Source organism: Galeopterus variegatus, unplaced genomic scaffold, assembly GCF_000696425.1.
Source record: "Galeopterus variegatus unplaced genomic scaffold, G_variegatus-3.0.2 Scaffold1292, whole genome shotgun sequence".
NCBI lineage: Eukaryota > Metazoa > Chordata > Mammalia > Dermoptera > Cynocephalidae > Galeopterus > Galeopterus variegatus.
In genome coordinates, this window is record NW_007727403.1 from 279294 (window position 1) to 296844 (window position 17551).

At 35.2% G+C, this 17551-nt stretch overlaps 1 protein-coding gene across 2 annotated transcripts in view; it reads right to left on the reverse strand.

The window, feature by feature from the left end:
* Positions 1–17551, reverse strand: part of MED13 (mediator complex subunit 13) — a 98801-nt gene that overhangs the window by 5118 nt on the left and 76132 nt on the right. For both annotated transcript variants that reach the window (XM_008576121.1, XM_008576119.1), the window contains exons 19-28: positions 16310–16499; positions 14892–15354; positions 13606–13825; positions 12480–12671; positions 12057–12280; positions 7887–8029; positions 7184–7342; positions 6884–7069; positions 4833–4981; positions 2829–3002 (exon numbers count right to left, since the gene is read on the reverse strand). In XM_008576121.1, the coding sequence (XP_008574343.1) occupies positions 2829–3002; positions 4833–4981; positions 6884–7069; positions 7184–7342; positions 7887–8029; positions 12057–12280; positions 12480–12671; positions 13606–13825; positions 14892–15354; positions 16310–16499 (2100 nt within the window). The remainder of the gene's footprint in view (positions 1–2828; positions 3003–4832; positions 4982–6883; positions 7070–7183; positions 7343–7886; positions 8030–12056; positions 12281–12479; positions 12672–13605; positions 13826–14891; positions 15355–16309; positions 16500–17551) is intronic.

The window sequence follows — 17551 nt, forward strand, 5'->3', positions numbered from 1 at the left end:
GTTGCTCCCGCGCCCCGCTCAGCCAGTGAGCGGGAACCGGTCTGTATGTGGGATCCGAACCCTCGGGCGGGAGCCCCGCCGCGCTTCCCAAGCGGCGCACTATCCAATCCGCCACCGGGCCAGCCCAGTTTAGTACTTCTTTAAACATTTACTTTAGGGCCAGCCCGGTGGCGGACTGGATAGTGCGCCGCTTGGGAAGCGCGGCGGTGCTCCCGCCCGAGGGTTCGGATCCCACATACAGACCGGTTCCCGCTCACTGGCTGAGCGGGGCGCGGGAGCAACGCCAAGGCTTGCGATCCCGTTGCCGGTCCCCGGTCCGGTACGGGGGCGACACTGAGGGTTGCGAACCGTTGCCAGACACGGAAAAAGACAAAAAAAAAAAAGAAGTACTAAACTGATGACCCGAGTACATTCTGTCCCTAGGTTACATAGAACTTAGATAAAAAGTAACAGGAGTAAACATATGCAAATATTTTACTTACAATGCTATAAAACTTTAACACTACTACCTTTGGTTGAATTATGAATACTCTAGGTAATACAACACAGAGATGCCTTCTTTGCCCATTCAATTTCATAATACAGGCTTAGTAACAATTGGCACACCTATTTAGGGATGGCAATGAATAGGAAAAGAAAGGAATTGTACAATTCATCTTCACATTTCAGTTAAAGTGAATCATTTTGTTTATAAGTCAATATGTGTAATCGTGTTAAAAACGCTAAGACAAGACAGTGGTGGTGTTCACTGCAGAAACTCTTGGTACATCTCATTCATTATAATATAAAAGACACTATTTTATATTTACGTGCTCTCTCATCTACAACTGTAATATATGTATAAACTCTTGTGTAGTATATTCAGGAATATGACCAAGATACATATGTTTGAACTGTTTATAAACCCTTGATTTATGAGTTATAAACAAAAGTCTCACATAACAGATCACTACAAATTAAATGAATGTAATTAGTACCAGAGCTCTAAATTCTAAGATAAAAAGATTTTTAACCATCTAGGTAACAACCCACTATTTTTCCAAGCAAAGAGAAACATAGCAAGTGGTTTTATTGCCTACAACATAGAACTAAAATGGGATGCATGGAAAAAAAGGTGAACAAAATTATGGTAAGTTATGCCTTACCTGGTAATTCAGAACCAGAAGTCCTAATCTTGTTACACTGTATCTGAGGGTGAATGCCCACTTTACACTATCCTCTCTGCAAATAAATATTGAGTAGAAAAGAATCTGGATAGTCCCTTGGACTTTTTGTAAAGTAATGTTTCCTAAAAAAAAGTGTGCCCTTAAAACACTAAGGTCATGAACTACTAACAGATGTTACGCAATCCTGTGTTTTATAATAAGTTTGTGAAATGCTAGGTAAACAATGTTATTTATTGCTATTTTTTAGAGCCTTTAATGTGCATACATGCGTTGTTACTATAAAAGGGGGAAGACAGCATGTGCAGCACTTCCCAAAGGACCAAAGAACTCTGTTTTGTGGCAATTCCAAAGATTACTATTATGCAGAAAAGCCCTTGGGAATATGCTTTTGCAATGAGATCTGTATAGAACAGTACACATCTATCAGAAGGGGGAAAAAAGTCATATGATAAAACTAAGCTATTATGCAGAAAAGCCCTTGGGAATATGCTTTTGCAATGAGATCTGTATAGAACAGTACATATCTATCAGAAGGGGGAAAAAAGTCATATGATAAAACTAAGTATTACTTTTGCTGACAGTCTTTAAATACATTATCTTATTAACAGTCAACTCAGATCACCAGCTGTTTTCTTTATGAATGTGCTACAGAAGTCCAGATTAATTTCAAATGTCATTGACTCAATGGGGTGTGATCCAAGGATATCAAGATTTAATAGCAACAAGCGTAAGAGATAGCAAGAAACCTATAGGTTTAGTACTCACTAAAATATAACCCTAAGAAACTAAAGGATACTATCCAATTTTTACCCTACAAATAAAAATCAGTTAGCAAGTATTTAAATTAGTATGACTTATGGAATAAAAACAGTCAACTTCTGATGGGTTTATGTAAGAATAAGCAAGTCAGATCTGAATTTGTTATTATGGAACAGTAGTAGCAGTAGCAGCAATAAACTCTGCGTAGGGTTTTCACATCTCATTTTATGATTTATTTCAACTTCAATTATACCATTTATTAATGAATTTGTTTTAATAAATCGCTATAGGTCTGAGAATCACATTATTTAAAAACTTTGAACAGTTTTAACACAGCAATTTACACAAAGCTAGAAAGCTTCATTAAGGAGATAGTAAGTAAAACTAAAATTTAAGTATTATTACTAAGATTATTAATCTTTTAATCCCCCAAATAATTCAGCATAATGGGAATGCAGTATGATATAATTCAAAGAATAACATAATAATTATTAAAAGACCCAGGTTTTAATCTTTAGTCTACTACCAATTTATGACTTAGGACAGGTAAGTTTTTCTGAACTTAAATATGCTCATCTAGAAAATGAGAAGGCTACACTAGAGGCAATATAAGGTTTCTCTCAGCTCTAAACTTCTGTATGTGTAGTTGAAAATACTAAGAGCAAGGGTCCCAGGAATTTGACTTAAGAATAAAGTTCAAACTTAACATAAATTTAAAAATTAGAGTTGTTTCATAATTAGATAATTCTCTTTGTGATCTTGTCTACACAATCACATGTGGAAATGCATTTAAGAACTTAGTTCTTGGACAAGCTACAAGACTTCAACAAGCCTCTTCTATATTTCTCAGAACTTAAGCCATCAATTAGGATTATTTAGGAACTGACATAGAAATGGCAATACCTTAAGAAAAAGGGGACACTGATATTGTGCTTGAGGACATGCTGACCAGAACCAGTCAGGTAATGGACCCGCTTTGGCAGTTGACACAAAGTAACCAAGGGCCAATGGTTGCTGAAGAATATTAGTTACTTCATCATGAGATTCTGTTGAAAGCAGTCGATCAGTACCCTGACCCTTAAAAAGACAAAATTAAAAGTGTATTAGTTCATTCAATATACCTAGACACCAGATATAAATACAGAATGACTATGGCAATCAGTCTCGTTACCTTATCACATCAACTTTAAGAAAAACTGAAAGATATTGAAAAAATCAATTACTATGTACTTAATAAGAATATCATAATTAGTAATAGCATTAAAAGAATGTTTTAAGAGTTGCATGAGTAGATCAATATGCCAACTAATTAAAATCTATCCAGAAACACAGATGTCCATAAGACAAGTTTGTAGTATTATGCCAAGCCCACGGATGTGTGTGTGTGTGTGTGTGTGTGTGTGTGTGATTGTGTGCCTGTAGCTGAGTAAAAAAATACAAAATGTTCAATAAAATGTCTAACTTACTTCCTAATGTTCCCTCAACTGATTCCTGACGACCACACCCCAGTCCAAAAGATAGATTCAATTTAGCTTTATTCATTTAGCACTATCTATGAAATGCAGTTAATAGTGTTTTGGAAAGCATTAAGGCAACATGAAGGAACAACCACTAAGTGGTTCATATTCTTTGGATTAGTCAATGTATTTACTGGTGTTTATTCCAAGAAAATAGATAGACGAAATATAATATGCATGAAGATGTTCACTACATCATTATCTATAACAGAAAAAAAAAAAAAACCCTTAAATGTCCAACACTTGGGGAATGATTTAACAAATTATGGTATAGCAACAATGCAACATTAAAAAGCTGATTATACTTATAGAGAGCTGCAATATAAATATATGTGGAAGGAAAGCAATTTACTAAAAGTAAAAATAGTTTTATTAAGGTGGTGGATTATTGGTGCTTTTCCTTATATACATATATAATTCCTTCAATAATCTCATTTCTTTGCAGTTTAGGGGGGGAAAAAAAGGAGGGATTGGCCAATTAGCTTAATAGGTGGAACCTGGTGCTGATAACACCAAGGTCAAGGGTTCAGATCCCTGCATCAGCCAGCCACCAAAACAAAAAAGATGAAGGGATGCAAGGTAAGATTAGACAAAGATCCTTCCCTTCTTTAAAAAGACAGATTCTAAACATATGCATGCTATCATAAGCAAATAACCATTTTTTATAATTGCACTCAAATAAAGATATGTTATTCAATGAAGCCCAATTAGTTTGATTTCAAAAAGGACAAGACAGCCTGCCTTCATAAATGCTAAAAATAAAAAGGGTCAGTGTTTTATCTGTTCTTATTTAGAAAATTAATATTTCTATTATGTTTCTTGTCACAGCCCTAATATTAATGGCAGCTCTTATAGCCATATGTTGATTCTCAAAGATACCAAGAACCTGCACCTGAGGGGAAGCTACAGTGAAGAGACACAAAAAACTATAAAAGAATGACTAATGCCAAGTAACATAGAAAATATGGATTCAGAGAAAGCAGAGCCTTAGAGACCTTCTTAAGTATGTACAATTCAAAGTATTGGTGTCTATGAAAAGTGCACAAATGGTACAGTTAATCTCATCTCTTGCTAATTTCCAAGGGAAAAAATGGTCTTCTATTTCATATACTAATCCATTACTAAGTAAATGAATGACATTTAGATAATCAGAAGAACAGACCTATAGTTACTAGAGGGGGGATGGGGAAGGGGGGTAGGCTGTAATTGGGTAACAAACACAAAAAGCAATTAATATTTGTAGTGATGAACATACTAATAATATTGATTTGATCATCACATACCATACACAAATACTGACAGTCAACTCTGTACCCCATAAACATGTATAAATAAAAATAATAAAAAAAATAAAAGTAAGTAGATAAACTGAATTTTGTAACAGGGTTACCTTGCCAGCATCACCTCCATGGGGGTAATGAGATCCTGGAGAATGTACAGGAGACCCAGTTGGAGATGCAGGAAGAATGTTAATTATATCAGGGTCAAGATCATCTCCTGTGTCTAACAAATCAAAGATACCCATTCCATCTGCTCCATCTATACAGGAGAAAGAAAAGAAATACTCCATTTTCCATATCCTATAGTCATTTACAAAAATGGGTTAAAATAAATGAATAAATTTTAACCAATACGGGTTAATTTAACTAACATTTACTGTCTACCATATGCCAAGTATTGTGGGAAGAGCCATATAAACAATTATGGATAAACAAGAATGTGGCAGTCTGAATAATGTCCCCCCACCCCCACAAAAGATGTCCAAGTCCTAATCCCAGGAATCTATGAATATGTTACCATAAAGGACTTTGCAGATGTGATCAAGCTAAGGATCCTGAGATGGGGAGATTATTCTGGATTATCCGGGTGGGTCCAATGTAATCATAGGGGTCCTAATAAGAGGGAGGCAGTAGGGTTAGAGTCAGTGAAGGAGGTGTGACAACACTTATACCACTGGCATTCATGACGGAGGAAGAGGCCGTGAGTGAAGGAATGCAAGTAGCCTCTAGATGTTGGCAAAGGCCAGGAAACAGATTCTACCTTAGGCCTCCAGAAGGAATGCTGGCACCTTGACTTTAGACCAGAGAGATTGATTTTGGACTTCTGACCTCAAGAACTGTAAGATAATAAATGGGTGTTGTTTTAAGCTACTAAGTGTATAGTGCTTTGTTACAGCAGCAATAGGAAACTAATACAAAGCAAACATGGTATGCAGGAAATGAAAATGTGTTTAAAATGGGACTATTCGCAATTAATACCCTATTTTTTTATTAGTGAGTAAAACATTCAAGTTATTATATAGCACAGTCAAAGAAGAGAATAATAGCCAGACTTGTGACTTTAGAGATGTGACATTTTCTAAGGTAGCTCACAGTAACAATGGAATATTGTTTATTTTCTCTTCTACTAAAATGCAATGTATAAGTTCACCCAGAAAATTACATCCCTACTCTAGCAATCTATATAAATTATTATATTATTTAATCAAATTAAGATATAAAATGAGCTGCAAAGTTTATATACACATACCTCAAAAGCACAAGCATAAACCTGTAAAAATGCTTTATGATTGATCAAAATTACTGCCTGTTGCAATAAGTAAGAAATTATGGAATAATTCACTGCACCAGTTTGGATACTGATATGGTAGAATGGTTATAGTAGTTTCCTATTGCCACTTTAACAAATTACCATAAACTTACTGGCTTAAAACAACACACATTTATTCTCTTACAGTCCTGGGGACCATAAGTCTAAAACCAGTTTCATTTAAGTCAGTCACTGAGGCAAAAGACAGCCCTGCTGGCTGGAGGTTCTAGGGGAGAATCTGTTTCCTTGTCTTTTCCTATGTTTAGACTGTATTCCTTGGCTCATGACCCCTTCCCCCATCTTCAACATCAGTAGCATAGCATCTTCTCCTCCTGACTTTGCTTCCCTCTGCTTCCATCATATAAACTTTTCCTGTTCTGTGTACAGCCAGAATTCCCTCTGCCTCCTCTTATAAGGATACATGTTATTGCATAATCCAGGATAATTTCTCCATCTCAAGATCCTTAATTTCATCACATCTGCAAAGTGCTTTTTTGTCCTTTTTTTTTTTTGTCTTTTTTTACTGACCGGTAACGGGATCGCAACCCTCGGTGTCGCGCCGCACCGGGGACCGGCAACGGGATCGCAACCCTTGGTGTTGCACCCGCACCACGCTCAGCCAGTGAGCGGGAACCGGTCTCCACATGGGATCCAAACCCTCGGCGGGAGCGCCACCACGCTCCCAAGCAGCGCACTCTCCAGTGCGCCACCGGGCCGGCCCACAAAGTGCTTTTTTGTAATGTAAGGTAGCGTTCAGTTTTCAGGGATAGGACATGGATATGGTTTGGGGGCCATTATTTAGCCTACCAAAATGGTCAATACTTGAAAACCTTTTAGGAACAATTCACCTACCATTGTTGGGATTGAAAGCTAAATCCAAATTCTCAGTGGTATAAGTAGCTGAAGCTACTTGTACAGAAGCAGAAGTAGGGAACACAAGTATATGAGTACATGATGTATCCTGTGGGGTATTTAGCTGAGATGTTTGCATGTTTAGAGTGGTGCTTCTTCCAAATACAGAACCAGTTGACACGGAATCTGAAAAGAGAAAGACATTTTTTTCTTTTAATCAATGAAGAATACATTTTATGTAATAGCTAAAAACTTAAGTGTGTGAAGAATTAAATCTGATATAAACTAAAGATAGCTAACCTGGCATAATAACAAAAGAGCCTTGGGGTTCCATTGCTACCAAGCAAGCACTGAGAATGCTGGGAGAGTCTGCAGCTGATATACCACACATTCTACACATGTCTTTAAGCCTTTTACTTAGAGACTGCAAGTTTCGACGACTCAGCAAACAACTCCAATCTGTGGGTATCAACAGCAAAAAAAAAAAAAAAAAAAAAATCAAAGTAATAGCATGGTTAACACCCTGTAGAATAAAGTTAAAACATGAAAGAAATAGTTAATGGCTTTAAAATTAGTGTATTCTTCAAACTGGAGTCACCATCAAGCCAAAAATCTTATTTATGATGCTACTCAACATCCTTTTATCCCCCTAACTTTAGTGTATGCCACATTCAATTACTATCTGCTGACAGAGGATGAGTTGAATAACAAGCAGGAAGAGGGAAAAAAATGAAAAAAAAAAAAAAAAGAGGGGAAAAAATGGAAGACAACAAATAAGAGCGGTAATAATAGGATATTAAAGCTAAAAAATAGTAAAATGTCCTTTTAAAATCTGAATTCAGCCATTTGTGACCTAGACATGTGATTCCTCTTTAAGAACAAAAAAGTTTTACTGATAACCTTTGCATTTTATTCAGCACATATATCGAGATGGGGTCTGAACTGTGTGTGAATTAACATAATACAGAAATTTAAATATTAAATAATAAAAGCATAATTTTACCTTTCAATTCTCCATGGCCAATCCTTCCTAGACGACCAATTACAACTCTCCATGGTAATGAACTCATTTGTACAAGTCCTAAGCACCACTCCCAAAGTTTCTGTAGACCAAATCTTCTGGCAGAACCTTTTTTCCGACGAGCCCTATTATATGGAATAAAGGGATAGTCATAAACATTTCTAAAATTCATATGCTGTTTCAAGAGAGCTAAAATTTGTAAAAAAACAATTACAATGCTTCACACCTTTACATAAGTTCTAAGCAAAAATATACATAAAATCATAGGTTTGACATGTAAATTTATGGGTTTTTTAAAATATACATTACAATATATACTAAAAATTTTTTTTAAATGTTTGTCCAATTCACCAGAAACACTGCCCTATACCAGTAAACTTTCTTCTAAAGGGCTACTGAAGCTTTGCAGGCCACCCAGATTCTTTCACAAGAACTCAACTCTACTGCTCTAGCACGAAAGCAGCTACAGACAATATCTAAACAAATAGAAGTGGCCATATTTGGCCCATGAACTGTAGTAAGCCAAACCCTGTTCTATATTGTTCTGTAAGCTGAAGAATGCCCAACAAAACACTGCACTTCTCATACCAACTAACATCATTGTATGTTTTCTACATACATGTCCTTTTTTAGGCAAGTACATAACATCTCATTCTGTGGCTCCCATTTATAGAGTGCTTACTGTGTACAAGTATTGTGCCCTATCAATTCACATGTAATAACTCACTTTATCCTATGAGGCAGATAAAATTACCCTCCAGCTGTAGCTCAGGTGTTTAAATTAATTTTCCCAAGATCACATGACTAGTAAGCAGCAGGGTTGTTATTTGAACCCAGGTCTCTGACTCCATCATTGCACCTGTTAACTATTATCTCACTTCTACTTTTTTTTTTTAATCAAGATAGTAAAATGGCAATACTATTTTGATAATGGAAAGGCTAGTATTATTCTTTTTCTAGTCTCTTTCTCATCATTTACAGATAAGCATACTGTTTCCAAATAAAGCTCACTTAATTAGCACAAATATCTCATTAAAAAGTCAATATCGTGTCAAGGAAACACGGTAGGAAGCACTGTTCTAAGGCTTATAGTCAACAAATCTTTATAACCAATGATATAAAATTAGTGTTTCTATATTCTGCTTCCCCAGTACCACTAAGACCTAATAATCATATTGCACATTACCAAATTTCTAAACTTAAAGGAACAGAACCTTTATATAATAAAGAAGAAAAAGGATAAAATCCAAATCTTAAAACTGAAAATTACTCGGGAGAGTGCGGCACTGGGAGCGCAGCAGCAGCGCTCCCGCCGCGGGTTCGGATCCTCTATAGGGACAGCTGGTGCGCTCGAGCGCAGTGCAGCCGGTCACAAAAAGGACAAAAAAAACCCCTGAAAATTACTTCACAGGTTTGCTTTACAGGTTCTCTTGAACAGTGTTTACTAGCCCTGAAATATGTTACTAATAAATAAAGTGATAACTCAATACAAGGCTCACCTGTCATGACCTATTAGTTACATCCTTCATAAATAACTGGCCATGATATCTAATTACTGCCAAGGAGAATTCTAAAAAGAAGGCCACCATTTTTAGAAGACACCATAACATTTAAATGGTAAAATGTTGAGTCAGTAATTTTAGTAAAGTATTAATTCACTCAGTTAATTAGGGGCTATCTCCTAGATGGTACAAGAGAAAAATTTTAAAGTTCTACAGATACTTTACTAAATCACTTTTTAATTACAGAGGGGTTTCTAGTTCCAGGTTTCAAAATTTTTCAGCTAAAACCATTACCTCAAGCTTTATGACACAGAAATTAGGGACCTTAATCTTTTTTGTCTGTGTAACATAATTAAAAGTAATCTTGATTAATATATCTTATTAACACAATATAACTATTCACAACAGAAGAAAGTACCCACAATCCCAAGTCTTAATATTTTAATGTATATAACCTTCCAAATGGTTTTCTACTCATTAAAAATGAAACATGAAGAAGCAGAGCATGCCCAGGATCCTAGGCAGGAGACAAGGGCAGCTCTCTACATCCAGAAGCAGGCAAAAAGCACAGTATGCCTGGGTCCTAGGCAGAAGTCAAGGGCAGCCCCCTATGCCCAGAAGCAGGCAAGAAGCAGAGTATGCCCGGGGTCCTAGGCAGGAGCCAAGAGCAGCATCCCAACCCCCTGCCGGAAGCAGACAGGAGCACTCTGAAAACACTACTTCCACACAAGTGGCCCACCACAGCCACTGCCCCAGCTGCTGCAACAGCAGCTCAATGCCATAGCAGTAGCCACAGTGCAGGCAGCCTGCCAGACACTCAACTGCATTGACACTAGGATAGTCACCAGCAGAGACCAGAAAAAGAAGACGACATCTCTCTTCTCAAAGCCCTCTCCAGAGTAACAGAAGAAGCAACTGCTCTACTCGATAACTAGACATCAACGTAGAAATAGTAGAAATATGAAAAACCAAGAAAATATGGCACCACCAAAAAAATACAGTAATTCTCAAATACCAGACCCCAGAGAGCAGGAAACCCTTGAAATGACTGAAAAGGAATTCCTAGCAACAATCTTAAGGAAAGTCACTGAGATATAAAAGACTCAAACAACATAATGAAACAAGAAAAAAATCCAGGGTATGATATGAAGAGGAAATTTACACAGAGATTTACACCTTAAAAAAGAATGTAGCAGGACTCATGGAACTGAAAGATTCATTCAACAAAATAAAAAATACAACCAGTAGCTTAAGCAAGTTAGAAAAGCAGAAGAAAAAATTTCTGATCTTGAAGATAGAAATAACCCATGTGAACAGAACAAAGGAAAAAAGAATTTTAAAAAATGAAGGAAATTTAAGAGAACTAGCAGACAACCTTAAGCACACAAACATTTGAATCATGGGTGTTCCAGAAGGGGAGAAGAAAGGAAAAAGCATGGAAAAACCTATTCAACAAAACAGAAAACCACCCAGGTATACGAAAAGACACGGACTTTTAGATCCAAGAGGCTCAAATATCCCTAAACAGATTCAACCCAAAAAGATCCTCTCAAAGACATATTATAGTCAAACTGGCAAAATTCAAAGACAAAGAGAATCTTAAAAGAAGGAAGAGAAAAGCATCAAGACACCTATAAGGGAGCCCAGATATCAGACTAACAGCAGACTTCTCAAGAGAAACTCTACAGGCCAGAAGAAAATGGGATGATATATTCAAAATACTAAAAGAAAAAACTGCCAGCCAAGAATACTATACCCAGCAAGGCTATCCTTCAGAAACAAGGGAAAAACAGTGTATTGATCAGACAAATAAAAACTGTAGGAGATCACCACCACACAACCAGCCCTACAAGAAATTCTCAAGGAAGTCCTGCATCTAGAATCTGAAAAACAATAAGCACTACCACAAATACACAAGAAAGAACAAAAACCCACTGGTAGAACAAATGCAAATGAGAAAGTGAAAGAAACTAAACTTTACCATCACAAAAAGCCATAATGACAATGTAATAATGCCCTTGCTTTGTTTCTGATCTTAGTAATTCAAGTCTTCTTTTTTTCTTGGTCAATCTAGATAAAGGTTTGCAAGTTTTGCTGATCTTTTTAAAAGAACCAACTTTTGGTTTTGTTGATTTTATCTGTTGTTTTTTTTTTTAATTCCCTATTTCATATATTTCTGTTGTAATCTTTGTTATTTCCTACTTATATTTGCTTTTGGTTTCGTTTGCTCTTCTTTTTCTATTTTCTCAAGGTAGAAGTTTACATTACTGATTTGAGAATTTTCTTATTTTTAATATAGGTGTTTACAAGTATAAATTTTCCTCTAAGCAGTGTAGGAGCCCTGCACCCTATATATTTTGATATGCTGCACTTTGATTTTTATCTCAAAGTACTAATTTCCTGTGATTTTTCTTTTTACACATTGTTTATTGAGAGTGCTATTTAATTTCCACACAATTGTGAATTTTCTAAACTACTTTCTGTTATTGTGGTCACAAAACATATTTTCTATGATCTTAGTCTTTTTAAATGTATTAAGACTTGTTTTGTGGCCAAAAATAAATAAATAAGAAATGAAACATAACGTGTATGTGGTATGAATTTTTAAAAATGGGATGATAAAATAGAACATTTAGAAAAATATAAGTACCTATTTGGAACATCAATGTTAATGATACAAGTTTCTAGAAGTTCTCCATATAGATCTGTGCAAGATGCAAGAATCCATCTTTGATCATGTGACAGACAGTAGCCCACAAAAAGAACATTATATTTCTGTCCAGCTTCTCCAAATGTTTCTCCTAGCTCTGTCTGTTTGTCCTTCACTGGAGCCAGAATAAAAGGAGGTGTATAAAGTCGAATACACTCTGGTCTCTGTAAAAAATAAAATAAAATTATCATATTATGGTATTATACAATTTTAGAAAAATATTTTATTGAAAATGTGATATATTATCTACCCAATTACAAGATAATTGAAAAATGAGAGCTAAATAAAGAATTGCACTTAGTTTTGCATAAAATCATAATTTATAGTTATTCAATAACTTTGGTCATGGGAAAACATACTTACATCAGGACTTCTAAGAGCAGTTTCCATGGCTAAACCTGGACCAAAACCAGTCAATGTTTTCACATTGGTTGATGTTGGAAGTGATCTCCGACACTGGGTAAAGGCCGAAAAAGCCAGGGATTTTAAATGCTGGGTGTAGATTTCTCTATCTTCATGCTTCACAGGTTGCAACAGGTATTGACAAGGAACAATCTAGAAGTATGGGCAAATATTACAAATGTTAAACTTCCAACAAAGAATAAAAGATTCCCATACCAGCTAGCCACACACACACAAAAAAGAATAGGGCCGGCCCTGGCTCACTCGGGAGAGTGCGGTGCTGATAACACCAAGGCCATGGGTTCAGATCCTATATAGGGATGGACGGTTCGCTCACTGGCTGAATGTGGTGCTGACAACACCAAGCCAAGGGTTAAGATCCCCTACAGGTCATCTTTAAAGGAAAAAAAAAAAAAAAAAGAATAAAAGGAACTATTGAAACTGTAAACACCCCTCACTAAAAAATTTAAACAAAACCTAATTTAAATGATAATCTAAAGAACTGTTTTCTCCTTTTACAGGTTTTTAATAGTTTTACCAATGAGTCCTGAACTAATGGACTATCTAAAAACCTTTAAAAATTTCTACATAGCAATTATATTAATACTATCATTGACTAGTTTATAAAATAAAGAATTCAAAATTTCTTCAAATAACTTAATATGGTTAATTTCTTTTTACTTTTAACCTGCAACCTCTCTCATTTAGAACTCTAGCTTATACAGGTCCATGCTATATTTTTCTATTTATTCTTATGAATTTAAAAATTGGTTTATCTAACTCTTCTAAGGTTGGCTAAAAGAAAATTTTTAAAAATTAAAATAAAGATTGGCTTATAAAAGTAACACAAGAGAAATATTTAATGTAGTTAATGCAATCTTTTTATTCCTCATTATCACTGTGGTATGATTGTAAAGTTTATCTTCTATAAACTAAGATTTCTATTATACTATCGCAAAGTATCAATATAATAGTATTTGGCTTTTAGAAAATCAATTTGAATATAGAAAAGTAGTGTCTCTGAAACTTCTGCCAACCTTAAACTGTTTTATAAATATATTTAACTCACAACATTTATTACTCTTACCTGTACAGAAACAGTACTCTTGATATGAGGAGGAAGAGTCTGGACCATTTCCAGAAAGCATCGAAGTAGCCCCAAAGTCCATACATTAGAAGAGTTAGTACTCTCATCTTTATTTTCATATGTAAAAGGATCAATTATATAAACAACAATTGCAGGTGGATAGGTGATTGCATGTGAATCACCGTCTGTTGGGATTCCCACTTTATCCCGATCCATCGTGCTAAAATTTGAAGTAGAAATAAGACAAGAAGTTGTATGTATTTACTTAGGGTAGCATCAAACAGGTTAACACCCCTTCCCCTTTTTTTGGTGAGATGTGTGAGAAAGCCTCTCTGAAAATGAAGGATGTCTCTTTCTCCCCAAAGAGAACTAGAAACATTACACATACAATTTCACAGTATACAAAGACCCTTCCATTAAGAGGTCTTGCATTGAAAAAATAAAAATAAAATTGAATTCTAAAAACCACAGTGTATCAGAAACCAAAGAGAGCTTAGCACTTAAGGGACAAAACTGAGACATATTTCAGCTGCCTAAAATGACAAAGGTGGCTAGAAGCAGAGCTAGACCGGAAAGAAACCAGGTTTCCAGACCAATTCAATGTTCTTATACATTTTTAGAGTATATACATTCATTTCATACTTCATAATTTCAATGGTAAATAAGCTTCATTCTTTGATGGGTGGTTTGATTATTTTTTTAAACTTCAAATCTACTTAGATGTTCAAGATGGGCAGATCAATCAGGGTAATAGTTTGTTTTTACCCACGTATATGTGTGTAACTTTGGGTACAACTGCATCCTGGGTAGCTGACAGATATAACTAAGCTCAGGCTAACCTACCCTATAAATCAAAAGGGAAACTCACTCAATACTTTCATTATAAAAGAAATGACAGCTGTCATCATCACTGCTGTCATTAAAAATAAGTTGGAGGCACTGTGTAAAGTACGTAATCACATTATATCATATTACTTCCACTTTACAGAGAAAGAAACATGCTTAAAAAGATTAGAATTTTCACAAAGTCATAAAGCCAGTAAATGGAAGAGCTGAGATTCAAACCTTGGCAAGACTAACACCTCTAAACAGAGTGGCTCAATAGTGACTTCTCAATCACTGGAGTGATTTACTTAGGTGAATCTTCTTAACAATTATGTCACAGAACAGATTCAAACATCATAAAGATATCTGGACTAAATGGTTTTCTAGGTCTTAATTCCCACCCTCAGATTCTATGATAAAAACCTTATAGTTTCTGCAAAGATGAATATTTTTAAAGGCACCTTTCAGATATATCAGGATGTGGCTGAGTCGGTAGCGAACACGACTCTCCAGAAATCCCAGCTGTCTGTAGAGCTGATGACTGTTGCCCTCCTACTTGGCCATTCTGAACTGTACTTGCTTGTGTAGACATGGATCCTGTAGCACTACTGTTCATACTGCCAAAGGGTGGAAATGAAGGTAGTTTATTTGATGATACTCCACTATTCAAGTTGGAGGATGATGAAGATGAAGTTGAAGTTGTGGTCAAAGTAGAATTAGCTGTGGCAACTGATGTAGATACAGCAACACCTGAAGTCACTGTCATAGTGCTGCTTGCTGCAGATGCTAAGGTGGCAGATGGAGTATTAGCATTTCCAGTATTTGTCATCTGAGGTGGAGTAATCAAAGACTGACTTGTAGGGGCAACTAAATTTGGCTGGGACAATAGAGAGCTGTCCAATGGCTGGGAAGCAAGATAAGGACCTAAAGAATAAAAACAGGTAGGATATTTAATTCTTTATTTCACTGGTTCTTTTTTTTTTATTCTACTATGTGAATAAAATAATAATCTAGTTGATATTTTCTTGGTAATTACCCTCCCTAAACCTCTTACTATCAGTGTAGCATATATATGTAGTAAAATACCTTTCTATTTTCCCCTGAAAACTGAAGAAACAAATTTAAAATGGAATTGAAAAAGTAAACCAGCATTTTCATACAAATTAATGACTACTATGAAAGCATAATTAAAATTCTATTTCCTAGGCACACTTAAGTTAATGTAATAAACAAAATCTAGCAAATTCTCATTAAACTATTGAAAGGTTCCTAAATCACAAGTTGAATAGTGACAACACTGGGAACTAATTAAAATATAAAATGGTAGAATGTTATCGTGGGGTTCAGATTATAGGAATGTCTAATGAGATTCAATATTTTCGTTCTCCATCTCTTTGGAGTAAATCTAAAGGAAGTCCATTGATATTTACTTCAAGGGTGTCAAATATCTGTTATTTTCTTAGCTACAACAAATAACTATTTCTTGGTGCCACAGATGTTAAGTACAAATTACTTTATCTCTAAACTATTAATAAATCAAGAATCTTAATAAACTTAAAACATCAGATACTACAGAAGCAACAGAAAATAGTTTATAACCCACAATTTTCTTCCACCTGATAGGATCCCTATACCAGGATCAGCATACTTTTTCTGCAAAGGGTCAGATGGTAAATATTTTTGGCTTTGCAGCCACACTCTCTCTGTCACAACAGTCTCTGTCACAATATTGTCTCTTGTAGCAGAAAAGCAGCCAGAGACAATATGTAAATAAATGAGGACCGTTGTATTCCAACAAAATTATATTTAGAAAAATAGCTGGTGGACCAGGCCACACTTTGCTAATGTTGGCCTCATATAATAAATACAAATTCAATACCTAGGTCATATCTGCAGACTTGTGCGTAAAGCTTGAGTTTAGAAAATGCTTCATTGTTACCATCAGCTGCCTGAGAAAACCATTCTGCTACCAACTTTTCTGATAGTTTCTTTGATGCAGTAGATCCAACTCTCATGATCCCATCCGTCAACAGTCGAGAAATAGGTCTATGTTGACCTAATCGACAGGACTATAAATACACATAGAAAGCAGAATTAATGAATTTATTGAAGTATCTAGGTACATATAAAATAGAGCATTTAAGCTATTTAAAATAAGCATAATCACTTGTAATTAACATTTGAGACAAAAATATCAAGGGTGAAATGGAGACACAGGTCTTTTTCCTTTTTACATTAGAGATATATTAAATTTCTTTCAAAATTAAAATATCTCTAAAGAAAAAACACCTAGATAATAATAGCACTAGAACCATTTGGTATGAATAATGAAAGCTTACACAATGCAGAAATAAGTGAGCATAAAAATGCCATCATTTTAGGTTGTACATCTGATTTATGTATATAAATATATCTATCCCTAAGTCAAAGCAAAATAAAAATTGGCAGATAAATACACTATATATTTGCCAGCTCTCTCTCTAGTTCTACGGGCCACTGATTTTTGTTACAAGAAGCCCAATGTCAAATAAATTTGCAACGTGGGATTAAGCAAATTGAGAAGATTTCTTTACTGTAAAAATTTCAAAGCCTTTAATTATCTAATATGAATTGTGAATCTCTAAAAGATGATATAATACACAATATTTCCCCAAAGCTATTTAACTATGGAACTTTTTTTTGAGAGTATTTTGCAGAACTAGGGTTGCAAATAACACCCTACAGGAAATGTTTCTTTATTAAAAAAAACCCAAAAAACAGTGCAGATAACTTGTAATTATGTGGAAAATTTATTTGTAATTATGTGGAAAATATATAAGGAAACTAACCAACACAGACTAACAATTCAGACTGAAAAGAAATTAAAATTTAAAAACTGGATTTCCAAGTGTTTGTGGGAAAAGGATGGTATAGTGAAGGAAGACTTTATGCCCCATAGCATTTACAATTTACAATCGTTGGGCCTAGTGATGGATACAACATGAGAATTAAAAGAACAGTCAAGAATTTCAGATCTGAAATGAATCTTAGAGATACCTAGTATAGCTTTACTTTTCATATGAGCTAATGTCACTACCTTAGGTCCTAGAGAAGCAAGACTAGAATTTTTATAAATGTAATT